Below are 26,422 nucleotides of genomic sequence, written 5' to 3' on the forward strand. Positions count from 1 at the left end.
GAGTGAACATTAAAGTCACTTTTCAATTTTGCTCAGCTCCTGGTCACTTTCTGGGCATAGTCAAGTTGTTTTTTGGACAGTGTTATGTTAATGAATGGCCACTGCCTTATTCCAATATATTTTTTCAACTTCTTTCCCAGCTAGCCAATGCTCTGGGATTTTCTGGTGGTCTCCTATCTGACTAAGATTGGCTTGAACCTCCCTTTTAGCTGGGCCACCCACAACTAGCCAGCAGTAGGTCCAACACCCCCGCTTAAATGTCACAAAGCCAAGCTTTTCAGCCTCTGCCCCAAATCCTTGGGTTTGCTACTTGCTGTCCTTTTCTTTCTAGGGTACGGTGCCTTCCGGTAGGAACGAAAGTAACCCGTTTCGTGTTTCCCACCGGCGCCGCCTGGGGAAGGACCTACTTCCGGTTTCGGATTGGCAGCACGCCTGCAGTCACGCGTGGCTGCTGTATTAGGGACGCATTTGATGCGGGGACGGAGGGGAAAGGCGGTGGGTCCTTTCGGTCTGCTAAGGAAGTCCTTCATGCAGCTTGAGAGCCGCGAAAGGCGAGGTGAGCGGTTTATAAGGAGGAGACAAGGTTCCTGTAGCTCATGCTTAGCCGTGCCAGGGCAAGATCTGGCAGTTGCATTCACATAACTAGCTATCCTTGGTTAGTAGTTACCTGGGTTCTTTTATGTCTTAATGCACAGTATTTTGTAAATCCAGCCCGCTGGTTTACTCTGTAGTAGACTATAATATTGCAACCCAGACAATAGATCAATTCAAGAATCCAGTTAACTTGTAGGAGTGCAACTGAAGAACGAAGGTTGAGGTTGCTCTGTGAATCCAGTCCTTGTGCTTTGTTAACCTACGCTTAGGATAATGTGTGACCCCATCTTATCTTAGTGATTCCCCTCCCCCAGTGGCTGAGATTTCTTCTGGAAGTTGTGCTTAGTTACATTTTAATGCAGGGACTTGGAACCAGCTGTTCCTTTCCATGGAGACCTTCATCGGCCTGGTACAAAAGGTTGGAGAAAACTAATATGGACTTTTGTGTATGAAAATGCTGTATACTCTAATTGGCATTTAAACTCCAAAGTAATATTTTAGAACCTTTTCACTGGAGATTGAAATTTAGCTTGAGGTATGAATTTGCCCCAGGGTTTATTGCCTATCTATTGGTCCTGGTTGTTAGGTTCCACCTTACTTTGAAATATGTGCAGGAGGGGGAGGAGTGCAAACCTGAATCTGTTTTCTGGCCACTAGGTTAAAGATGCCTTGTTTAAAAAAGATGTTTCATGTGGTTGGCTCTCTGCTATACGAATGATAAAAGATGAGTTTCTGTGTTTTCGGTCCTAGTGGTTGTGGCCAACGCTGATTGACCGTCTCGTATCAGAATGGCCAAAATGAAGAAGGAATCCCCGTCCTCATCCAGCAACTCAACAACTAAGCCAGAAAACCTTAAGAACCAACACAGAAAGGAGAAAAAGAAAAGGATATTCTGGAAAAAGAAGATCAACCAAGTAGAGAAGAGAGTGCACAAGGATTCCAAAGTAGTAGTAGAACTGCCTCCAAAAACTCCACAAGAAGTTTCCTCAAACTGGAAAGTCCTACAGAAGGTATATTGGGACAGTGATTTCCCTTACTTTTCCTTTTCTTTTTTGTTTTTTGCTCCTTTTGGGGGATCTGTATCTGATGTTAGAATGAAATAGAGTGTCAGGTTCTGGATGGGGCAATCATGTTAATCTCTGATTAATTATATAAAAGAAGGGAACGTTTGGGATAGGGAAATCCCTGGTGAACAAAGGCTGGACACCCTACATTTTGGCTCAGACCAAGTCAAGTTAATAATTCAGGGATGAAGTTTTACCCAAATGCTCACAAATGAAAGAAGAGATTAAAAAGTACACTGCTTGGATTTCATGCAAATAAAAATGCTTGGGAAGTGTTTGGGAGGTATTATGGTGACATAATTAAATCTTCTTAAACTGAAGTTGGTTGGAATCTCCAGCAGGCTACCCTAAATTTGAGACTAGGCTGAAAAATCACATTAAACCAGTTTTGGCTCAGGGAGCTGGGTAAATCCTAGCTTTTTAATTGTGAGCCGCCCAGAGTCACCCGTTGGGGCAGATGGGCGGCATACAAATTCAATCAATCCAGCCAGCCAGCCAGTTCTGGTACATCTAGCAAACTGTGGTGAAAATCTGGCTTAGCGTGCTGTGTAAATCTAACCTGAAAACTGAATGTGTGAGTTTTGGTTTCTTTTTAGCTTCTGCAACAAAAGGCTGCCAATCTGAATTCTGCTCTTACTGCACCCAACACATATTCCAAGAAAAAGCACACTGTCAGAGATGACAAAACTGTTCCTCAGATATCAGTACCAAATGGAACTGAAAAGAAGCTGACATCTAAGCTTCCAGCTCAAGGTTTGGGTTGTGCAGGTGTCATCAGATCTGAAAAATCCATGCAAGTGAAGAATTCACAGCAGGCCCAAGAGGCTGGAAAACACCAGAGAAGTAGCCAGATGGGCAACAGAGAGAAGAAGCAAGGGGACATTAAACATAAAAGAAGGAAACTGGAGGAGCAAGTGGCAACAACACCAGTGGAGTAAGTCTTTTAGACTTTGGACTTAATATTTTTCAAACCAGTTAGGGAAAATAGTTCCAGTCCTTATGGCTAACCCCACGTGTATAGTCTAGGGTTCACATCATGCAGAAAAACAGCATTAGAAATGGTCAGTGCCGGGCTGGATGGGCAAATAATTTGACCCTGCGCAGGACAACTTCCTATATGAGTTCTTTTTTTGGAGGGAGGGATTGAAGGGGTTTTGCTTTCTTTATCACAATGTTTGTGTCAGTGATGCAGATGTTTATTACTGCTGAGTAAACACATACAAGGGGGACGCGGTGGCGCAGCGGCTTAATGACGCTGAAAGTTGCCGGCCAGAAATGGTCGACGCTTCAGCGGTTCAAGTCCAGCCTTCGCGTTAAACAGGGTGAGCTCCTGTTTCCTCCCCAGTTCCTGTCAACCCAACAGGTTGAAAACTCACGTGAGTAGATAAATGGGGACTCTCACTCCGGTGGGAGGAAAAATGCTGGCGGCGCCTTGCAAAAAGGAGTCGGGAGCAGTTGCTGGTAAGCGCGAAAAACCGCGCGCGCCCGAAAAGGGCGCGAAGCAATGGAAACCCCACTTCCTGCACTCACCAGCTGGGCTCTGCTCTAGGAAGGAGGCTCTGGCAAACCACTTCCGAAAAACAATTGCCTTGAAAACTGCAAGGACTCGTCCAAGCAGTCACTGCAGGGTCAGCAATGACTGAGCGCAGACCAAAAAAAAAAAAAACACATACAACTCCTGTGTTTTCTTGGGGAAAAGACCATATGTCCACAGTAAAGCATTTGAGAAGGTTCCAGGTTCAGTAGCCAACATTTGGAGCTAGAAGGATTTGGAGTAGCTAGATGGGGCTTGCCTTAGAGAGCTGTTATCGTCAACATAAACCCTGTTACTTTGGTAGATCCATGGTCTGTCTCAGTAGAAGGCACCTTGAGATAAAAGAAAAAATAGCCCCTTTCTTTACATTTCAAGAAAGCCACCTGAAGAAGGACGAAACCTTTGCACCCCTTCTTAATTCCCTTTTGGATAAGGAGGGTCTTCATTTTTCTTACAAAGGCCTCCTGCCTAAATCTTTGAAAGCTGGAACTAGGTAATGATTCAGGACTTCCTTAAATTATTTCAAGAGGATGTACAGTGGGTAAGTGAAGTGGACATTCTTAGTCCTCTCTTCCCCTCATTATCTTTTGCTTTGTTTGGTTTTCTAGCATCTGGTTTGATGACGTTGATCCAGATGACATTGAGGCAGCCTTGGGACCAGAAGCTGCAAAAGTAGCCCGAGAAAATCTGGGCATCAAGGACCAGCGAGCCCAGCAGCTGGCTGAACATGCTCTGGTGAAAAAGGATGCTTTTGAAGGGTAACCATTGTCTGGGTTCAGAGGGTTGAACACTTAGGGAGTTATTAGCTGGATGTTGCTCTGCTTTTCATCTGAGACATTGGTCTGTTCACTTAAGCAAGCTTGGGGCTTAGCCAAAGTCTCAGTATGAAAGCTTTGAGAAAAATCAGAAAAATATGTGTGAGCTTTTAATTTTCAAGATTCAAAAAGAGGTCACCTTTCACGTAACGTAATTTCCACTTCCATGTTTGCTGCAGCAACACATTAAAACTCTCCTCTGTTATATTTGTCCCCCTTGATTGCAGGGTCTGCTTGTTTTGCACTGCACTTGCCTATTCTAACAGCAAAGTGATCAATCATGAGGGGTTTGGTTTTTCAGCAGGGCTGATGTTGATTAGAACAGCAAAACTGATATTAACATTTTCTCCAATTGTTTCTGCCCACTTGTATACTTGGGCAGAGAGGGTGCACTCCTGGTCCCCTCAATTAAAATGGTCATCTGTTGTTGCCCCTGCCCTCTGGAACAGCATCCCCCCAGAGATCTGTATGGCACCCTCTCTCCTGGGGTTCTGGAAAGCCCTTAAAGACCTGGCTCTGTTCCAAGGCTTGAAGTTTGTGGGGCCCATGTCAAGATTTTTAGTCTGGGCTGTCATGTGTTTAACTGTTTTAATTGTATCTTGTGATGTCGTAAGCCACTTGGAGTCTTTTAAAGTGGGAGGCCTTACTCAATTTAAATCATAACAGCAAAAGGAAAGAAGTTAGCAGATGGTTATTTTTCTATATTTAATTGAAACCTTTTTTTGGCAGTTTGACCAGAGCAGTGGCCATAGATTGTGAGATGGTGGGTGTAGGGCCCACTGGTGAAGATAGCATCCTGGCCCGTGTCTCGGTTGTGAACCTATTTGGCAAATGCATTTATGACAAGTATGTCAAGCCTACAGAAAAAGTGACAGACTACAGAACCGCAGTTAGTGGGATTCGGCCTGAGCACTTAAAAAAAGGTAAGAAGGCTGGCTGATTTAGTTTGGACTTTATGTCTAGGTTGTTGTAGCATGCTGAATCAGACTGCTGGTTAATTGGGGATTTAGCATTTTACCGATTGGGTTCACATGTTGCCTTGAGCCTTGGTTTCTTTAAGCATGGTTTGTGGAATAAGGCCTCGTTGGCTGGGTTCAAGCATCCTGCTCAACAAAAATGAAAAAATTGGCTTCTTATAGCTGAGGATATTAGCCATAACAGGATTGTCTGGGCAGCAATCTTTTTTTGAAATACCTTGGAACAAAATGGGTTGAGATTAAACATAATGCAATGTATACAAAATAGTGGGAATATCAACTTTGTACTACCCTGTGCCTGGTTTGTAATTTAATTGATCTCTGAATTGTTTTCAATAATTGTAATAAATTTTGCTTTAACTTATGGGTGCTTTCCCAATTTGTAGCAAGCTCAAGAGCCTGAAAGGAAATAGAAAGTATGAATAATAGTTCTAGCCCATTTTAGCAGAGTCCTTGTGAAAGAAAACACAAATCCTTTCCAACAAGAACACTTTGGAGCATCTGAGGATAATTTGGTATAGCTGCAAATGCAGGTTTCCTGGATACAGAGGCTGCTTTTCCTCCTGCTCCTTGTTACTATTCCGCTCACTGCTTAATGTGCATAAACCATGACTTGTCTCTTTAATGTGGATAAACCATGGCTTCTCTCTTTTTCCTAAAGGAATCCTTAACAAAACCTATGACTTCATTCAAAAAGATACCCCCTCCCCCACCTGTTGCTATATAAACTTATAAAATAAAAAAATCTTTCCTGTGCAACATTGTCTTTTCTTGGAATTTTAGGGGAAGATTTTAAAACTGTCCAGAAAGAAGTTGCTGACCTCCTAAGGGGGAGGATCTTAGTTGGACATGCTCTTCGCAACGATTTAAAGGTACTGAATCCAAGTACTGTAGCATAAGCTTTATGGGCCTTTGCTTCAAATTGACTTCAGGATGTGTGTTTCTGCAGTGCAGTTTGTTTTTCTTATTTATCCTTTCTTCCCCACTTGCAATTCATTATATAAATCATAGCTTCTGTCTCTGTGTATATAAAATTATTAAAGTAAAAGAAGGTGCCTTGTCTTTTAGTTTTAGTGTCCATAGACTTTCTCTGGCCAAGCTGTTTTTTTCAGCCCCACTCCCTTCCTGGCCTTTTACGTCTCCCAAGCTGAGAAATGTTGATTTCCAATCTTGGGATTTTCAACCCCCATCATTCTCCTGTGGCTGAAATTTAAGTAATACTTTGTTGTTTAGCTTCTTCTCACTTCAGCTCATGTTTCGCTTGAATGTCTTGCTTCTATCTGTCACGCAGTTGACTGCCTGGTACGGTTTGGGGCCCTGAACAATCGTTCCCATCGGTCCTTTTTACTTTTCAGATTCTACTTCTTGACCATCCAAAAAAGAAAATCCGGGACACACAAAGATACAAACCTTTCAAACAGCAAGTCAAGGTAGGAAGAGATCCTTTTATCACTTCAAGGGAGCAGATTCTAAGCAGAGGCAACTGGCATTTATAAGTCATTTTTCATCCTGGACCAGGTCCAGCAATTTAACAGTTTTGCTTACACAAAACTCTTGCTTTACTTTTCAGCATTTAGGAATCTTGCTTTAGTTTAAATCTCTTGGAAAGGTAGAAACTATCACAAATTATCTTTTAATAAGGCTCTGCAATGCTTTGGATTCAAAGGCAAAAAAGCACTTCAGAAGAGTAACACGCACTAGCACCTCTCTGTAACTCTTTAAATCAATGGCAGCTTTTTGGGGTCTTGTGCCTAGTGAAAAGATGCTGCGGCTGCATTAAGAAGTTGCAGGTCGTGCAAAATGCTCCCTGCTCCCGTGTTCTAAAGCCCCTTTTTTGCTTTGAAACCAAAGGGTTGCGCAAACTGTAGCTCATATAAGCAAAACTATAGCAAAGAGATTTCTTTCCAGCTTCTCACCTTCTTTTCTGTGGCTGCTGCAAACCTGTCAGAGTTGCAAACAGAGGCTGAGTTACTAAGATTGTATCACTGCAAAGAAATCGAGTGAGGTTCTTCTGTCTAATCCATCCTTGCTTATTTCCCTAGAGTGGAAGACCATCCCTGAAACTTCTGTGTGAGAAATTGCTGAATGTGAAGGTGCAGACCTCAGAACACAGTTCGGTAAGTGTTTGATTAGAATCCAGGACCTGGCTGATATATCGGAAGGCTAACAAAATGACGGGAAAAAATGCACTGCTCTGTTGAGACTAGGGGTCGCTTCTGTAGAAGCTTTGGAAACAACCAGAGGGGACATTGTTTTTCCAGCAGTTCAGCCGTAGGCGTTCTTAGCCTGTCGTCTTTTGACTGGTTTGGAAGCAGCAAGTTCCGTGTTTCACTCACTGCTTCTTTCGCTGTCTCCCAGGTTCAGGACGCCCAGGCTGCTATGCGACTGTACACCATGGTGAAAAAACAGTGGGAAGCATCACTCAAAGAAATCCCCAAGGCAAAGAAAGAATAAATCTGGACCTTTTGGTCCTGCTGTGTTTGCTGTCCTCTGCAGCACTGGCTGATCAAAAGCTTTGCCGGATCAGCTCTGCAGCTTTCCTTTTGCCCTGAATTGGGCATCATGCAGAAATTAATTGGGGGTTTAGTTACTCAATCAGAAGGCTGTGCAAATGGCAGTTTTTGAATCTCGGATACAGCTGAACCTGTTTTTTTCTGACTTAAGTTACTGGTCTGGGTTGGCTATTGGGCATTTTGTTCAAGGAGAATACAAGCTCAAGGAATCAGTTGCACGTCCCTGGCCAGACGCCTCAAACCCTAAACCCATTCCAGAATCATTTGCAAAGATGGCAACAGGATTCCTCTTTTTGAGTATGGCACTGGGCTTATTGGATTGTCTGTCCACCTCTTGAATTATATTTTTCTTTTCAAAATAAGCGTAAGAGCTTATTGGCTACAGATATCCTTCAGAGAGGTGAGGAGAGCTGCAGTGCTTTGGTGATCTTAGGAAAAGAAATCTGATCTTTAAACAAGAAAACCTCTTCTGCCATCTAAGTCAATTTCTCTTTATGTGTCCTGCATTATGCAGATGTTTTGAAATTGAGTTGAGTTTCCAAAATTGACAGTAATGTAGCATCAGCATCAACACAGCAAAGCAAAGCACAGTCTCCCTGTGCTATTTTGGCTTTTCTGCCTGAACCTGTATGTACACACAGACATGCACTTCTCCAGCGACTTAGGTCCAAGTAGGTCAAAAAACCTTAAACAGGTCCATCCTTTCTTCTTTGCTGTACTCCACGATATGATCGTTGCAATTACCTATTTAAAAGACTCCATCATTGCATCTAGCTTCCTATTTATTAACTGCATAACCTTTAAAGTAATATTTTCAACAACATATAGGCGCATTAACATTTCACAAATAAATATTGAAGTTGCATAAAAGAAGCCAAAGCTTTTCACTCCTGTTCCTGTTCATCTTGGAATAATTGATGGGAGAGGGAAAAGTCCAAGAAGGAATCTTCTGTCAGGAATTGTGCCTTATTTCAGATTAGAAGCCCTGTGGGAATTTCAAGTAAAAGTTATATTTTATTAAGAAGTGCATACTTTGGAAACATCTAGAAATGTCTAAATAAAAAAAAATATTCACCTTTCTTTTGCAGTTCTGAGAGTGCCTTCTCTGATAGGGCAACTATGTTCTGGGGAGAAATGCATACAAAATGTTGGGTATCAGACAGGGCAATTCCTGGGGTCGATTAAACGACATGTGCCTCAACATATAGGTTCTGTTTGTAAATTGTCATTTAGCATGGTGTACCAAATGCTATGGCTAAACCAGAACAAACCACCTTAGATCATAATGTTCTGTGAAGCCAGCCATCCTGGCGTGGCATCTTGAATGAACATAGCCCGCATGACTTGTTAGCTATGATGTATGATTTAGTACAGTGCTGCTCAACCTGGGCAACTTTCAGATGGGCAGGATTCTATTCCTGGAATCCTTAGCAATGGCCATGCTGACCGGGGAATTCTGGGAATTGGCCAGGTTTGGTGGGAGTTGGTTAGCGTATTGTATGATGTCTTGGTTTTCCCTTCTGTGATGTCTGTTCTCTCTCTCCTCTGTTCCTAATCTAAGGAACTGCCCAGAAGGAAATAACAAGTCCAGAAGGTGGTATTTTTCCATTTCATCTTCTCACTTCTTGCTTACCCATCTTCTGAGTTCCTTTTCTCCCATTTCTCACCTTGGTGGCACAGTCAGGCCAGAACTGAGTAAAACAAATCTTGTTGCCACAAAAAGTCTCGTGGGCCCCCCGACAGTTCTCCTTACCAAACTAGAAGTAAACCTGTTCTTCATTTCTGTCAGCATTTCCGTAATGCTCTGGGAAACCATCTCCACAACAATTTCATCTGTGATTTAAAGAAATGGGAAGAATCAGTCAGCACCAATTGAGCATTTTCAGATTTGGAGCGCAGAATTTCAAAGTTTGAAGTGAAGTTTGTGGGGCTCAAAGCTCAATGTTGCATTGCCTATGAGTACAGAAAATAGGAGAAATCACTTTTGCCCATCCACAGTTTTCTCAAAAGTTCAGAGATTGCAAGGGTTGGAATGGTCCAATGATTTTCCTCTCAGCTGATCTGGTCCTCAAACCAGGAAAGTTTCCTTCTCATTGGCTGGATTCACACAACACATTAACCCGTAACTCCCTTTATTAACTCATGCATTCACCCTACTCATGACCCATAGTCAACCACATTATGGCTAAATGAGTTGTGCAAAACCAGCCTTTCTACGTTGCTTGCCAGGCCACTCAGCTTATAAAGGTTTTGCATAAGTGGAATGAGTCAAGACCCCCTTTTTCGTTATCTGTTTGCAGGGCTGGGAAGACAGTATTCTGCACAAACGTTTACCATATTTGAACATCTCATCAATCAGGATACAAATGTTTTCCACCACTTCAGGGTCTTCCCGGTGGAGCTGGTAACAGTCCTTTAGCAGGATTATCCCATTGCCCTTCTCATCAGTAACTATAAATCGGAAACCTGATAACTCTGAAAAGAGGGAGACAGTTTATTAAATCATCAACCAGCTTTCCCTGCAGGCAACACTAACCTTCACCCAGCTAAAGTTCACCCACTGCACTGAACTTTGTTGAACCATGGTTTATCAACCACAATTGACTGGGTTTGCATAAGATCAGCATATATCCTGATTTACAAACACAGTGTCTAGGTTTGTACAATGTGCAGAGCTAGACCATACAAAGCATATTCAAGGGTAGCTTTTGGGGCCTCTGCCTCTCTGCCCCACAAACTGCAGAATCATAAAATGGAAAGGATCTTGGAGATGAGTTCAGCCTCCTGCTCAGTGCAGGAATCCATGGTGGTTCTCCTGCCGGTACACCTCCAGCAAATCCTGCTTAAGCAAGAAAGTATGACAGTCTGGCCTGGGTGCTTAGGTGCTTTAGGGCTTGTTTCCCTGGGTGTGCTCAAGAGCAGAGCTCCCCTCGGACTTCCTGTCCTGGCTGCGGATGCTGTTGGCTTCCTTTCCCTCTCTTAGGAGATCCTTGGATATCAAGCAAATGAGAAGCAGTCTTGCGATGCTGAAGCTGAGCAATGCCCCTCCCTTGTCTCTTAGAAAGCTGTAACACTTCCAAGTCCTGGCATGTTTGGATTTCAGACATAGTCCTCTGATTGCAATTCCATATGAGTTCAAACGAAAACAGCCTGCTGATGCGGAGCACAATTCTGCCAGTGTTCCCACCACCTGTTGGGTTCCCTTTTGAATCAGATCTGGCTCAGAAATGTCCTCGTAATATTCTTGAGTTGTCATGCTAGCAAGCCATTCCTCCCACTTTTTTTCCAGGGGGCTGGGGCAGTAGGAAGATGGATGCAGGTTGGGCTTATTCATCTACCAAGTGATGAGATCCAAGCATTGCTTGAAAAGTCTTACCAGATGTCCTCAAGAAGCTTGCCAGCGCAAGGCAGGCGTTCTTCACCAACACTGGACTGTCAGGATGTTGCCTTAAAGCTTCGAGCAAAAGCAGAGAATAGGGCTCGTAGTTCACTTCATCTATGCAGCCTGCAAGGGAAACCAGAAAGCGTCCAGTGGAATTGTTAATACTTTTCCAAAAGGCAGGAAAAAACCCAATTTTTTTTAATGAACTGGCCTACTAGAAATCTATACATGGCTTCGACAACATCATATGTCAAGATTTCTTGAATAAAGCAATAATTGGCTGGGTTTATTCAATACTCTTAAATTATGATGTACAAATCCACCCACAGAAAATGAAAGTGCAACACTAAAGTTCAGATTGTGAACATTCTCAAACGTTACTTTCTACAGAGAATCCTTTCATTGTTGTTTACCTCTTGGCGAACATCTATGTTAAGCCATGATTTGTTTCATCAGCTACCATGGGCTGAATTCACCCAACTATGCCAAAAATAAGCATCTGCATTGGTATTCTCAAAGGCCTTGTGGACAGACATCTGGGAAGCTACAATGGGAAAACTTTTGCCATGTTCAGGATTTAAGTACGCTCTGTTGAACAAGTCACAATTGGCTGGGTTTATGGAACATATTGGATCACAATCTGGCTTACAAAGCAACACTTGGGCAAACTACCTTACAGCTTGCTGATAATTGATATGCAAACAATTCTGGAAAGGCATTTTTGGCTTAGCTTTCAGCCCACCCCACCTTTTTGCAAGCCCAACATTTCTCCATTGTCCAAGGCATCTCATAGGACAGGACTTCTGCTGCTGGAAGCCATCCCTGCAAGATGCTGCTTGCCCAAGCCGTTCCTTGAAGGGCCCATCTTCTCCCTCGCTCTGGGCCAAGCAGTCTCTGAACACTCACCGTGAAGAGAAAGGGCCCAAAAGGCACTGCAGGCTGTCTCTGCAACTTCCACGTGGTGGAGATGCATGTGGAAAACGATGGAGACCAGTTCAGTGGCGTATTTCAGTGGGCTCTCAGTCACGTCGGCCACTGAATTGACAAAAGAAGGCAACCTTAACACTAGTCAGGAAATGCAGTAGGAGATGTGTGGGTCCTTTAACAGGGTTTATTAAACAGGTTTAAATTGACTGCACAGATCATTCAATTGACTGCTTCCTGTTCCTATCACAGATTAATTACTGTGCTAAGGGACATCCTTTCTGCATGCACGCAATTCCGAAACCTTTTACTCCTTCCCATTACGCTAGATCAACATGGCTGCTTCCATGAGCTCAACCATTCTGCCTGCCCACCTTCTTCCTGAGCTTCCTAAATAGCCACTAGTTTTTCCTAGTCCAAACTAGCCACAAACATGTTAGGGAAGAGCTAGGGGAGAGCATCCAGATGTAGGCAGTGTTTTTCCAGCTGCACAATCTGATGCATCTGCTGCCTTCTTGTACGCACCGTTGACAGCCAGGATCCAGATGATCCCACAACAAGCAACACAGATCTCTTTATTGTGAGGAAAATTACTCAAGATGGTCAAGATGTCAGTGAAAATGTTGGCTCTCCGGAGGGCTTCTGCAGCTGCTTCTGGAAAGTGGGGAAAAAAGAGGGGATTGTGGTGAACAGTGGGTGGGATTGTAGGGCTGTAGACCAATCTTCCGTAATCAGAGCTGTACCAGAATTCCCAGCCAGCATGGCCACCAGGTTGAGTGAGAGCAGAGTTACAGTGCCTGGAATAACACAGCTTACCGTTGGAGGACATCATCATAAATAAAGTGCAGATCATACAGAGAAGCTCTTCGTTGTCTGAATGGGTCCTCATCGAATTCAGCAGGCAGCTGAGAATGCTTTCGCAGGCCAGGAGCTCCACGTTCAAGTTCTGACCTACAGCTGTCAAAAGCAGAAAGTGACATAGGAAGTATCGATGTTGATTCCAATCTCTCCTTTTGAGCAAAAGATCCTCTTAAGCACAAAAAAAAATCTCATTCGTGCCTTCTGAGGGTTGCAGGCGCAAGGGGGGAAATGTGTTGTGTTTACAGAGAAGGTTGAGATAACATGGCAAGGTTTTCCTTCAAATTGTTAATCTGTATTTCTGTGTATTGAGGGTATGCAGTGGAAGATATTTGGGTAATGTAGGACTTCCTGCATCATGGGTGGAATTATTCTTCTCCCTTTGCCCCAGACAAAATGATTTCGTTCTTATCTCTATGGCCCTTTCCTTCAAGGAAGAAAATCTTCCCCAATCTCTTCTCTTATCAGGCCAGGCTGAGATGGATCTGGCTCAGGGTCACAATCATGATGGATGAAGATTTGAAATGTGGACCTCCCTGTCCTAGGAACATGCTCTAACGTCACTGCTGCCTGGAAATTCTGGGAGTTGTAATCCCAACACATTTGGAAGTTTGGATTGGGAACAATATCTTTATTGCAGGATTGCTTAGTATTTCTTTGACCCTGTGAATTAAAATCTGTGAAAAGCAGTTACAGGGAAAGAGATAGAGGGTAGTACAATGGTTTAAAGCCTGTTCTCAGCAAAAGGTCTGAGTAACTGTCCTCCAGACTGCTCAACCGCCTTTTGTCTGTTCAATTAAGGAACAATAAATAATCATTTTGGTAACATCACGGAACCTAGAGGTCGCTGGTCATCTCACCTCTCCCAGTGATCCCAAGCAGCAAAGAAAATCCAGCTAACAGTATCTCAAGAGAATCAATGTGCTTGTTCATTGCACAAATCACAGGATCCACAAGTCGAAGGAACACTTTTACACCGACTGTGGGGAAGAAACTGCAGCTGTTTCACTTCATTTTTCATTCATAATTATTCCTTATTTATTGCTTTCGTCACTTTTAGCATCAATTGGGATTATTGTTTTATTGGTCTTTTGCACAGGTTGGAAATACTGGGAAATACAGATGCCCAGATTAAAAGGGATCATTTGCAAAGGGATTTTGGAAATCAGGCTGATAACCATAGGAAATTAGACCAACGGGCAGCAGATACAGTCCAAGAGCCATAGGCTTCCCACCCTTGTTTTAAAACTGATTTCCAACCCACCTTTGGACAGTCTCTGCATAGTACAATATCAGAAATTAATCTGAGGATGACTAACCTAGATCTGTTGTCCAATAGAACTACAACACAGTAATTAGTGATCTGGAAACAGAAGCCACAGCCTGAATTCACATCTTCCACTCATCATCATAACCTTGGTAAGATGTGTGAATCAGCCATAGAGGCTTCTATGCCTTACTTAAGCAGGCCATTATGGCTTCTTCAACAAAACATTATGAAAATAAACTCCAAGGCAGCGCAGTGTATAATCTTAGCTTTCTCAGCCCTCCAGGTCCAGGGCTATGTTACCCTCTTGATTACCATGGAACCCAGGATGTCAAAATATGAAAATGAAGTGAAAGGAAAGCAATTGCATGACAAAATCCTACTCTTTTCCTCTTTCAACAGGCTGATAAGACATTCAATGCTCTTTTCTTGCGCTTCCTCGTTTTCCGGGTAAGAAATCATGAATTCTGCAGAAGATTAAAAAAAAAAAAAGCAACTTCCCATGTAATCCTCCTTGCATTAATTAAAAAAAATCTTCTGTAGGGAACTCCAGTTTCACAAATTCTCCAATGAGTTAACATAAATGTACAAGGTAGGATGTCTTCTGAAAGCTGCGTTAATCCTCAGATGCATCTATAGGATTTTCTCACACTTGCTGACAGAACAGAACGTTCAGCCCTATATCCTTTTTTTAGAAGTAACTCTCCTTGATTTCCATTGGACTTATTTCTGATTAAACATATTTAGGATCGCACTGTTGGTCACTTCAGTCTTACCAAGTCATGCTTTGCAATGCTGGAGACAGTTTTTCCCAGGCACTTCTTTATAGCATTGAAAATAGCATTTCATCCAACCTAAACAGAACCTGAGGTTTGCTTGACATCTCCAGACACAATGCATGGTTTAAAAACCACAGCGTCTGGGTTCACAGAACACACAACAGTTTAGAGAGATTTATGAATTAGGCCTCAAAGGCACGTGCTCAATTCTGTATAGGGCTGAGAAAGTAGGTGGGGCCAGGAAGAAAACACTAAATGTGACTAAATTTATATTTCAACTGGATTAAAATTAAATTAATCAGAATCAATGGGATTATTTATTAGTGATCATAATCACCTCCCTTTTATCATGTTAACATTGCAGATGTTGTGATAACAATTTTTAGAACAGCTCTGTATAAGTCAAGGCTTTCTGTTGTACATGTAAGATGTGGAAAGAGGACAGATGAATCCCAGAATCAATTATGGGGTGGTTCTTAATCAGGATTAAAGAATATAGCAAATTTGACCAAGATTAAAAAATATAGCAAATTCCTCATCTTTTATATTATTTTCAATTTAAAGCAACTGAGATTTGAGTCAGAAGAGCCAGAAAGGCCAGAAATTACTTTTCATATATTGCACTCCTTAATAGTAAAAAAAAAAAAAACCATGAAAGTGATATGTTAAATTACTGGCCAGCATTACCTAGAACTGTCTGGATCCCACCAGTCTGCATTATGTCCAGGAAGCCTGGAGGAAGTTTCTTCTTCATCTTTATTAGGGGAGATTTAGCTTGAATGAGGCTATCTCTGATAAATGAATTTTCAACCAGCTCCCTAAAATTACAGCAGAGGAGGAGAAACACAGTTTTCCTGAATCCAGCTTGGCTGACGCAATGTAGTTGACAGGAGGCAACAGCTAGGTTTATTCAAAAATTAAGGCACAATTTGCTTCATCATCATTTACTATATCACTACAGTTGACTGGGTAACCCAACACACTGAGCCATAAACCATGATTTGGAAACCAAAATGGCTAGGTTCAGACAATACCCCCTAGAGAAAAATCAGCACAAGTATGTTGTGTGATCCTGAGAGCTGCTCTTGAATAAGACTGCAAGGAAGTTCAGAAAACACACACACTGCTGTGATGCCCACTTAACTGCAGCAGCCACAAAAAGGTGGTCTGTTTCTATCGCAATGTGTATCACTGGGGAAGGTGTGAACTCCAAAAGTGTGTTAAAAATCCTGAAAGTAATAATCCTAATGGGAGAACGCATCTGGACTCACACTGAGGTTGGCCTCAGAGACGGATCAATTTTCAACATCAGAAACAGAAGAGAAGACAAGGCGGGATCCAGTTGTTTCATGGTGCTCACAGCCTCCTCGAGAACACAGGCCTCCTTCTTAATGTTGTGCAATAACAACAGAGGCTCTTTCACCTACAAAGGCAGATGGACACACACACTCACAGGTTCTTAGAGGACACATAAGATCTGTATTCAAGTTACTTGCAGATTCATAGTATCTAGCAATCTTGATCAATCAAGGCATTTATAGAAAGATTTTAAATCATCTGATCAGGAAGAACAAATGTCTGGGACAATGATTGTAGCAGAACTGATTATAACTGAAGACCCAATGAAGAAGCCAGGGACTGTGCAAAATCTATAACCTGGCCAACCTTTCTGCACTAACTCCTTGCTTCTCCTTTTCATCACAGATGTTCTGATCAAGGTAGGAGTGAAAGGGCTATCCTTCTACAAACTTTGCACCTTCCTGTGAATTCTTGGTTTGCCCTTTAAAACCTTCTGGGGTCTGAGCTCATTATTGTCATAATCAAAAGTCCTCCAGGCATAATGATGAACCGTCCTGGCTCTCTGGGTTTTGTGGCTGGCAGTGTTTTTGCCATACAGAAAAGTGTGAGATAAAGCTGTGTGAATTGCACAGAGACTAGACTTCATTGGAATATGGGGTTGCCAGCCTCTTACAAGGATATTATAAAATAACCAATAATCAATTAAGGCTTAGAGTCTCTCCTGTTGATGTCCCTCTTAGAAATGTCTTTTTTTTTTTAAGGTCTGCATCAGTTCTAGCAGAGTTTTTCTGGAACCCTAAGCTGATTGTTTCACGGTTGGAATAACCCACTTCAAGGTTTGGAGGGTCTGTGACATTATACACCACTACTGTGTAAGTCTGATTTTCTCTCCATATCTAAAGGAGATATGTTCTTTCCAGATATACGGTTCAAATAAAAAAAGCAGCTGTGTCGGGAAAAAAAAATGGGGCTTCTCATATTTGAGACTAGCACTGCAGATACTAAGATAGTAAAATCCTGATTTAACATACTTAGCCGACTTCAGATTTTGCCCCCATTTAACAAAGTAATGTCTGCTAAATTGAAGGTTTGTCCATTAAATCAAGATTTCATAGGAAATGATGCCAAATAGCATAAGTTGACATAAATATGGTTTTAATGAACATTTGGAGTTAACAGACAACCCCTTCCCACCAACGTTTGCTTAAATTATAGTATTACGATTTCTAATTCTACCCAATAACTCAAATACGGTCATAAGTTCACTCAGCTTCACTTGTTATGGTGATAGATCTCCAAACAAATTAGAAGGAATTCAAGCCCCTTGAACAAGAATGGTCCAATCCAGCCAATGTTAAACACTTTAAAGTTTCATTTGTTTCAGTGCTTCAGCCTCTCCCATTGCGGTCAATAGTTTTCAAAAAAAGGTTCTCGCTGAATAATCCTACCTGAGATCTGTCCTCAAACAGTCCTTAGCCTTTCTCAGACCTGAAATGAGCATCTGTTGAATTTTTCATTTAAAACTCACGGTGCCCTGAATCTTGTGTTATTGCAATTGTCCTTAGAATCATCTCACAAGACCTAAATGTACAAACCTTTATAGTACGGTAACAGGAATAACATGACATACCTTCACATAAGAACAGGTTATCATGTCAAGCAGAATAGAGCCCAATGACCAAATGTCCGATTTGTCACTAAAGGAAAAATTGAGCGCCTCTGGAGCCATCCAGCATTTAGAGTCAGGCTCTGCAGGAAGGCAAACCCACCAGTACAATTTTTAAATTGACACCCAGAAAGCACATTTTAGTTACTAAATGATTTTACAGTCATGTCAGAAGTTAGCAAGAGCTCAGTACAAAGAGACCTAAGGATTCCATAACAGTATTTTTTGTGTAATTATTACATATGCTTGGTTGGAATTGTAATACTCCCCGGGTCAACATAGCTTTATATCACTCAGAAATATCACCACCCTGTGTGTTAGCATTTAGGAATTTCATTTTACTGTCTGTGGAGTTTTTTTCCCCCAAAATGCCTGAAAATCAGAATAGTACTATTCCCACCAGACTGAGGGAGCTTTGTTTCTGAGACTGAACAGCTGAACAAACCTGGTTGCTAGTTCACCCATTTTCGGGTTTGTACAATTTATTGAATAAAAAACTTATCATATGAACAACACGCTAAGCCACCAACACCCTTCTCCTCAAAACTTTAACTAAGCTTAGAAGGATATAGAAAACCAGCCGTTAAGCTTTTAAGCAGCTTGATTAAGTGTGTCGCTGAGAACTGACATAGTAATTCTGAATTTCCTGTCAACTTCCTTCAGCCTATTTTTGCACAAAGGACTGCCATGCAGGGAACGTGAAGATGGTCAGAAAATCTCCTATTAGCTTGAGACTCTGTAAATGAATTCCATGTATATTTTAGATAAACTCTCCTGGTTAAATGAGGGATGTGCCAACACAGGTAGAAACACTTGGTTATTCCGTCACTCCCACTTCCCTTGAAATAAAACAGGGGTTGTACGATCTGCATTTCCCCTCTTTAGTTTATATTTTGAAAGCACCCCCAGCTAAAGGTCTTCTTTGAGAGCTACAGAAACTGCCAGGAGCAAAAAGGCAAGATACCTTCTTCTACTCTTATCTTCCATTTCATCTCATCTGTCATGAGGGTTTCCGAGCTGAAATCGCAAACCATGAAAGACGCCTCCCCAGTTGAAAGGATGTTAGATGGTTTGAGATTTCTGAAACAGAGCAGAACAGCGTCACCCACTTTAAAATGGAGCTGCAGCTGGGTAAAGATGCAGAACCTTTCACTTAATGCTTGCACTGCTAAGATCCACATAGTAACAGCAGGAGAAACCCCAATCAGAGAATCAGCCTGCTGGCATCCTCGAATTCCTATCCAGATTGGGTTGGGCCAAATATTTGGGTCTCTTTATGCACCATTTCACCCCTTAAAACTCCAGAGCATCCTTTCCAAATGGGCCATGCCCCATCTGCTTTTAGAGCAGAGGATCAACACCCCAAACCACCCTCAAGCTGATGGGAGTTGCGTCTCCTCTGCTAAAAGAAAAAAAATCAAATCCTTCTCACCGGTGAAAAATATTTTGCCGATGGATGTAAACTAATACATCTACCATCTGTCCTAAGAACATCCGAAACACCTGAGGAGAGAAATATATAGAATGGTGTTTAGGGAGAAAACGACAGTCATCCAGTTCTTGGCCCTCGATTAAGAGGATGGGAGACAAAATTGTACTATGTAAGTTGGCAAATACATATTTTATCCCACCCTGAAATTTCTCGTGGGCTTGATCCTTCTTCAGCCAAGTGATGCCAACAAAGGCTGGACAGATTTGCAGTTGTGACCGCAAATCATCAGCATCTGGAATTTGGAGGGCACAGTTCTGGGTGCTCACCAAGATGGCTGCTAGGGGAAGAGCTTAGCTGCCACGCCGGGCAAGGCAAGTCACAAAACACCACTTACCACAAGGCAACCAGGTAAGATTACCATTATTTTAAAATGAAAATGATGCTAGGAGTTGGCATTCTGCATTTAATGGATGCTTATAATTAAAGGAATCTAACTGAAAACCAAGTGGAGCAAGGAGCTCAGTGGGTGCCAGGAACAGGATCCTCAGGCCTGCTTCTAATTTAAAAGAATTTATTTTCCCTTCTCTGCATTTGAACCACCTTTTCCCTTTTATTTGCTTTTCAAGTTTAATTTGAGATTGGAATTACTTAGGTTCATGCAATATTGCAACCCTCCCCCACCCCCATGAATCCAGGTTAACAGAACACATTGGCTGTGTTCACTAAGTGTGCTTTGCCCAAACAAATCAACCACGTCGTGGCTTAATATGATAGTCTAGTTCACCCAACATGCAAAGAAGTGGATTCGTTTCCTACAAACTACCCAGCCCTATTTTAAGCTCATCAAGCATGTTGTACAAATTCAAGCCATTGTATTTTGGCTATGGGGAAACATTGGTGCAGATTTGTAATGATAACAACGTTTAAAGTAGTCCTGATTTTACCTTGTTCTGAAATTTCTCGTGTTTTTGCCTCTTGGCCTTGATAAGAGATGAAAGGTCCCCGTGACTGGAATAGTGCATCACCAGACAAAGAAAGAGGGAGGAAATCTGAAAGGGAGTAAAGATGGAACAACTTTCGCACTTGTGTCAGGGGCTGTTCTGCAGGTCTTCCCTCACACCCCACCCCACCCCACCCCACCCCAACTAAAAAAGTTCTGAGTTTCTCCCAACCCAACTAAGAGCATAAGGTTGCCACCACTGAGCATGAAATCATTCATGTCTGAACTGAAATTGTAATGGAACCCTAGGCTAGTTGGAAAAGTTCCTTTGTGTGGGCCAGAATATGTTTCCTCTGTCTGGTATAAGCTGTAAACCCAAGGAGCTTTGTGTTTAGTTTTTAATATGGCATAGAAATAAAGCGTTGATCCCCGTGATCACAGCTGGTGGCAGCATCTGAGTCGATTTGGGCTGATCTACCAAAAAGCCAAACTGGTTCCAAACTCAATCTGAAGGAGTCTTGACTTTACTACCAACTGAAGGGGCACAATTCAAGAGTGAGCAGGTGGAAACTGTATTTTTAGTAAATTATATACATGTCTGTTCTGTCATTTATTTGTGTTTTTGAGTCAGTCTTGATTCCTGGCCACTACCTGGATGGGTCCCTGCAGTTTTCTGACAACATTTTTGGAAGTGTTTTGCCCCTGCCTTCTTCTTCCTAGGGTTGAGAGAGAGGGACTGGCCTAAGGTCACCCAGCTGGCTTTGTGCCTAAGGCAGAACTAGAACTCATGAGCTCTCGGTTTCTAACCTGGTGCCTTTAACCACTACCCCAAACTGGGTCTCTCTCCATAGATGTCTCTTAACCCAAGTTGCCATAAATTTTTTATCCTCCCTTTCCACCCTCAAGCGTATTCAAATCATCCAGTACTTATACAGTGAATTCTGCTGATGTGCAAGTCCCCAGTTATTCACCAGCCCCATTAAATTCTATGGTCACCAGCCCCATTATATTCTATGGAACGTAAGGGTGCCTGCAACTTCAGTGATACCATTTCTCACCTTATTGTCCCAGATAATGAAGAACTCTTTATAGGCACATATATTCCTATGCTTTATTTTCAACAGATCCATCGCCTGTAGGGAAAATGGCCCATCAGGGAAAAAAAAAGGTTATTTTTCTAAGTATGCTTAAGAATGGAATTACAGTGCTAAATTTGAAGCTGTGCCTGGATTGCTTCTACATTTTTATGTGGAGCCTAAAATGTTTAGATGCTTTGTAAACAGTAAAACCTATAATGTCATATACTAGCTGGCTTGTCTGAACAGGAGAAGCCAAATGGGAGTGAACAAAAGATACACCCCAGCTTGTTGGCTAATCATTCTGTGTGGCAGTGGATGGAGTGCAAAATCAAGTGTCATGACACACTCAACACACACAACACACATTAGTCCAAGAAACTAATTTAATGTGTTAAATTAACCACACGAATTTAACTAGGTTCCTAAATTAATCCAGGTTTTGAATTTGCACAATAAATTAACCCAACTAAGTGGGCTCACATAATATGCCAAGCCATAAGAAATACAAAGTGTGATTAACACTAAGTTTAATGTGTGGTGGGAATGTTGTTGCTAGGCCTTTAGCTGGCTTGGTTAAGGAGCTTTGTGCGAACCAAGCCATAGAATCAAAGTTGAAAAGGTCCACTTAAGCCATCACGCTCATTCCTCTGCCTAAGACAGGAATGAAGGCCACAGATAAACACAGACACAGTTATCATGGCATGAATTTTCATAACCACAACAGTATAGGCTCCTACACTATTCCACTGAATGTGGTTTAAATCAGGATAATTAAGACACATTACCTCTCTGAGAGCATCATTTGCTTGCTTTTCATCAATGCATTCAACCTGTACAAGACAACCAAAGCCAAAATGTTTGAACATGTTTATTATTTGACTAACAATTCTTATTTGTAAGGATTCAATCTTGTGTTCCCTTACAGTGGCTAGGGTTCATCCATCACACTAAGCTCTACCATGGTCTGTTCAGTTAGCATGATGGATGATTGGCAACATTTGTAAACCACGTTTATGGCTTAGCACAACCTTCCCTAACCTAGGCAGTCTCCAGATGTACGGACTTCAACATGGCTGTCCTGAGATATTGCTTGGACTGGGGAAGTATCTCCTCTTATCTAAACGCTAGACAATTTTACAACCAGATTTTTTTCTGACAATCCAGTCACTTTCTGGATGCTGATAGAAACTCCTTGGCTGACCTTGAGTGAGTCCAAGAAACAAAGGAAGGTCTGACCTGGTCAATAGGTAGATGGGAAGCTCCCAGGAATTCTTAGGGCTATAGGCTACCCAGGAAGTCAACAAGGCATCCTGGGGAAAGACAGTGGTGATCATCTTCCATAATTGTTGTGGCCCAGAAAACTACGCTGATGTATCCATGTTGCCACCTGGCATGAACTTTACTAACATAAGTAAGCCAGAAGCTTAGAGCATGTGCCGTGTTTCAGATTCTAGCCATTTTGCTACCAGGTCCCAGTTTGTAAGTACCTTCACAGCAAGAGATGGACTTGGAAGCTGCTGAGATATTTGCCAGGATCAGCTCCCCTTAATATAACCAGTGCTAAAACGACACCACCTTTTAGGAGCTCATTGCTAGCGTTCTCCCAAGTTTCCTGCTCTGCTGTTTTTTCAAGAAAAGGACATGTCCCTTGTGCTCGGCTGAGCCTTTTGTTCCCCCCTGACCAAGCATTGTCAGTGTTCATTTCTGTGAGCGGGTGGCTTTGTTCTATTTTTATGGTAAACAAGCAGAAAGAGTTTGCTGAAAATTAAGCAGAATGTCAAAGGCTGAACATCAACTTCACGCGGCCCTGTAAAGAGGCTCCAAGGCGAAACCCATCGATCAAATCCCGGCTGTGGCTGGGCCGATGAAGAATCATAAACCTTATTTTATTTGAAAAAGGCTCCGATTGGATTGTGCCTCCTGCGCTTTTTTTCGACCTGCAGGTTGGCCTCTTAGATAATTCACAGGGAGGTATTTGGGAACTACATCTTGTTGCCATAGTGACTTCCATTTCCTTTCTCCCCTCTCACCTTTTTCAACATGTACTTCTTTTTCGCCATATCTGTTTCTTCTGCCATGGATTCCACCAGCAGCATCGTTCCGAGAGCCCCCGGGGACAGCTCCTTCACAATCTGCCCCAGAAGCAAACAGACAACCCCTGTACCGTATAATGGCCAAGCCCACCCCAATATATCCACGCATAAATCCGCAACACGTACATATACTGTATTCCACCTACGGATCAGCCTCGGTTTGCAGAATACGGAAAACAGAAACAAGAAGCTATCAGGGTATTTATAACTGAGCTGCCAGCAAAACTAACATGCAAAAGATTTTAAAGCCAATACAGCCGTTCTTGAAAAACAGCCAACATATTAAATGGACGAGTACAACTGAAAAGGTTCATCGACTGTTCCTCAGAGTAACTTCTCTCTCTCCTTTCAACAAATACTCTGTTTTCCCAAAATAGCCCTTGCCCAATGCATCTGAGGTGTCTTTTCACACAATTCTTCCTGCATTAAATGTCTCCCCACTTTTTCTATCCCACAGTATTGATATTTATGAAATGTATACCCCCAGGCCCCCAGGCCTTTTAATATGGTAAACTACAATAATAAGAAAGAAAAAATAGAAAACAATATATCAGGATAAAACTAGCATGTCTGTTCTGATCTAGCTTTCAAGGGAACTTTTGGTCTTCACACATACCCAAAGGTTGGGTTCCCAAAAGGCGCATTAAGTCATAGTTCAGTTAACCAAGGTTTATTCAGTAAACCAGAACGGGCTGAGTTAACGCAGTAAACCACTGTTAACCTAGTGCAACACAAGAGCTCAGACACACACACACACACTGTACCACAGAGATGTGTACAGAGGCCATCATTGTGACTGGGGGCACATATTGCACTAAACCATGGTTTCTTTAACTATGGTTTATTGGATAAGCAGGAACACAACAAGCTAAGCCAAAACAAAACAACCTCCCCACATTATGGCATCCTGGGTTATGTGACTCTATGTGTAGCCTAAGTGTCTGTTTACATTTTAAAATTTATATGCCATTGTGTGACCCCAAACAGCTAACAAACGTCCCAGCAACCATTAAAACTCAGCAACACAAACTCTGCAGGAAAACCAGTCTAAATTACCGAGAGCGATAAACACAACCAGATATATGTTATATTCACACACCAGAGGCTCATACACGTGTGCAGTTGCACTGATGGTTTTGCACAACCTGCTAACCCTGGCTTAACCCCTATGTTCCCAAAATACGAGATTCCTAGACAAATAAATAAACGAATGATAGCCTGGCTTCCTCTGACGATGCGGTTCGCCCAGCAGGCTCGCCGACCCACCGACCGCCCAGCTGCGTTGTAGCCTCCGCAGCTGGTCGTGTGAACCTGGGCGGAGGATGCTCGCCCTCCGCATCCTTCCGTGTGCCTGTCCGGGCACGACCCCCCCCTTCAGAAGCGAGTCTTTTCTCTTCCCTGAAAAAGGGGGGCTCAAAGCCTGACACCACCCCCCCCCCCCGCGAGCTTCGCCGCCCCCCACCTGATATTTCTCCATGGCCGAACAACGGTGGGGGCGGGGGCGTCAGGCGTAAACGGCTCGACGCCCCCCCCCCCCGCGGAGATAGTTCTTTCCTGCCCCTCCCCACCTTTTTTCTCTAGCCCCCCTTTCCCTCCCCGCCCCAACTCCTAACTCCTTTCATAAAAAAAAAAAAAAAACCGGGACGTTCCCGAGTAAAATGGATTTAAATTCCGGACGGGGCTCGCTGCGTGGTTTGGCAAAGACGCCCGAGGCACCTGCGAAATGCTTTTGTTTACCTCCCCCCACCCAAAAAAAGAGGAATGATGCACAAAACAGGCAAACTCTTTTGGGAAGGGGAGGGGTCTTCTCCATTTGGGAAAGTCAAGGTGTCCTTGAGCATACGCAGAATTCCTTGGAGGAATCGTTTGGTGGGGAAACCAAATTGGTCCGAAAATGTGAAGAAGTCTCTCCTCCCACTCAGAAGCCGTTTGTTCTGTACAAATGAATTTTTTTCTGGCCATGCACAGAATACATTTAGAGGATATTTGCTTGTGGGATTCTCAGCAGAGTCTAAAGGAAAAAGCTGTCCTCCAAAGTGGGAGAAAAAATTACATTCATCCCACCCCCTTCAAATTCTCATAATTTTACCATTTCTATTTGGTAACCAGGTCAGAAGATGAAATGTTAAGGACAACAAAATTATGATCAGCTTCTAACTCATTTTTTTCTCAGTTCCTTTTTTTTTCACTGTAATGGTGATTTATATTTTTGCCAACTCTGGTAATAACAGCAAAAATAATAAAGAGGAGGAGGAGGAAGGAAGGAAGGAAAAAACAGTTTTTATTTTTAGAAAGCTCTTGACAGCAGATTGAGTACAGACAGCTATGTGTTCAAACAGCCTACCTGAGGGAGAATATATTTATTAATTTATTTAGAGAAAAAAGTGCCTCTGAGCACATGGAGAATACCTTTCCCTCCAAAAAGATCTTGAAATCATATGCATAAGGAAGATTGAGACAGACTAAAGTAACCTGAATCTACTTTGAAACATTAAGATTAAGATCTACTATAATGAAATAGTCTTTAATACATCAGAAGCAGAATGTCAGCTGAAGAAATAGTTTGAAAGTTAGAGATGGGAAGTTAAAAGTGTGTTAAAGCTAAAGACCTGGAGAGCAGCTAAATTAATTCTTTGCATCCATCTTTATTTCACAAAAATATAGGGACAATACTTCTATCTAAATTAACTTTTTCAGGAAGGGTATCTGAAGAACCGAACAGGGCAAGAGACAATTCTGAGCTTTACTGACCAATTAAACATTAACAGACTACCAGGTCCAGATGATAGCCTTTGAAAAGCAAACAGGATAAAATACCATGACCCCTGAAATGTGAAACTCCCAGATTAAAAGACATGTCAATTAGCCCCTGTATCAAAGTAGCACCAATATGTCAAGAGAATTTGGGAAGATCCTGGAAATGACAGACCGGTTTACTTTAACATCTGTTCCAGATAAACTGGTGGACGCACGACAGGAGACCGGTTTCTTAAGCGGGCTACGAGGAGAACAAGTCTGGTTGAAAGAGAACCAGCGTGTTATCTGCCAAGGTAAATCTGGTGTCACCCACATATTTTAGTATACTAATAAGCACATAAAGAGGGGTGATTCTGCAGAAACTGCATATTTGGACTTTCAGAGAAGTTTGAATTGTGGCTTCACCTGCCACAGTAAACCCTAATGCGTTTTGCTCAGTTTGGCATACC

General features: G+C 42.4%; 2 protein-coding genes across 2 annotated transcripts; one reads left to right on the plus strand and one right to left on the minus strand.

The window, feature by feature from the left end:
* Nucleotides 1–408: 408 nt before the first annotated feature.
* On the plus strand, nucleotides 409–8,641 carry REXO4 (RNA exonuclease 4). Its single transcript, XM_007420575.4, has 9 exons — nucleotides 409–556; nucleotides 1,345–1,604; nucleotides 2,255–2,592; nucleotides 3,801–3,950; nucleotides 4,737–4,930; nucleotides 5,768–5,856; nucleotides 6,340–6,414; nucleotides 7,027–7,101; nucleotides 7,343–8,641. The coding sequence occupies exons 2-9, from the start codon at nucleotides 1,383–1,385 to the stop codon at nucleotides 7,436–7,438; spliced, it is 1,239 nt and encodes a 412-aa protein (XP_007420637.1). The 5' UTR covers nucleotides 409–556; nucleotides 1,345–1,382; the 3' UTR covers nucleotides 7,439–8,641.
* STKLD1 (serine/threonine kinase like domain containing 1) lies at nucleotides 8,382–24,693 on the minus strand. Its single transcript, XM_088147268.1, has 20 exons — nucleotides 24,679–24,693; nucleotides 23,154–23,255; nucleotides 21,909–21,953; nucleotides 21,103–21,177; nucleotides 20,049–20,153; nucleotides 19,105–19,175; nucleotides 18,637–18,752; nucleotides 17,637–17,755; nucleotides 15,979–16,130; nucleotides 15,395–15,525; nucleotides 14,312–14,395; nucleotides 13,522–13,641; nucleotides 12,620–12,760; nucleotides 12,329–12,457; nucleotides 11,786–11,914; nucleotides 10,874–11,002; nucleotides 9,832–9,972; nucleotides 9,251–9,330; nucleotides 8,573–8,621; nucleotides 8,382–8,401 (listed from the first exon to the last, which is right to left on the minus strand). Exons 1-20 carry the CDS (start codon nucleotides 24,691–24,693, stop codon nucleotides 8,382–8,384), a joined length of 1,953 nt encoding a protein of 650 aa, XP_088003394.1.
* Between the last annotated feature and the right edge of the window lie 1,729 nt (nucleotides 24,694–26,422).

This window comes from Python bivittatus, unplaced genomic scaffold, assembly GCF_059951505.1.
Source record: "Python bivittatus isolate LINGU-HERP-01145 unplaced genomic scaffold, Pbiv_v1 ctg000160_np1212, whole genome shotgun sequence".
Taxonomy (NCBI): Eukaryota; Metazoa; Chordata; class Lepidosauria; order Squamata; family Pythonidae; genus Python; species Python bivittatus.

What these genes read in the sequence shown, in the direction of transcription:
- REXO4 (XM_007420575.4), top strand. Translation starts at nt 1,383, where the DNA reads ATGGCCAAAATGAAGAAGGAATCCCCGTCCTCATCCAGCAACTCAACA. An exon ending in GTGGCAACAACACCAGTGGA is followed by an intron (nt 2,593 to 3,800) that starts GTAAGTCTTTTA and finishes TTGGTTTTCTAG; the next exon opens with CATCTGGTTTGATGACGTTG. An exon ending in CTTTCAAACAGCAAGTCAAG is followed by an intron (nt 6,415 to 7,026) that starts GTAGGAAGAGAT and finishes TTATTTCCCTAG; the next exon opens with AGTGGAAGACCATCCCTGAA.
- STKLD1 (XM_088147268.1), bottom strand. An exon ending in TTGGGCCCTTTCTCTTCACG is followed by an intron (nt 11,003 to 11,785) that starts GTGAGTGTTCAG and finishes TTTCCCTTGCAG; the next exon opens with GCTGCATAGATGAAGTGAAC. An exon ending in TGATGAGATGTTCAAATATG is followed by an intron (nt 9,331 to 9,831) that starts GTAAACGTTTGT and finishes TTTAAATCACAG; the next exon opens with ATGAAATTGTTGTGGAGATG.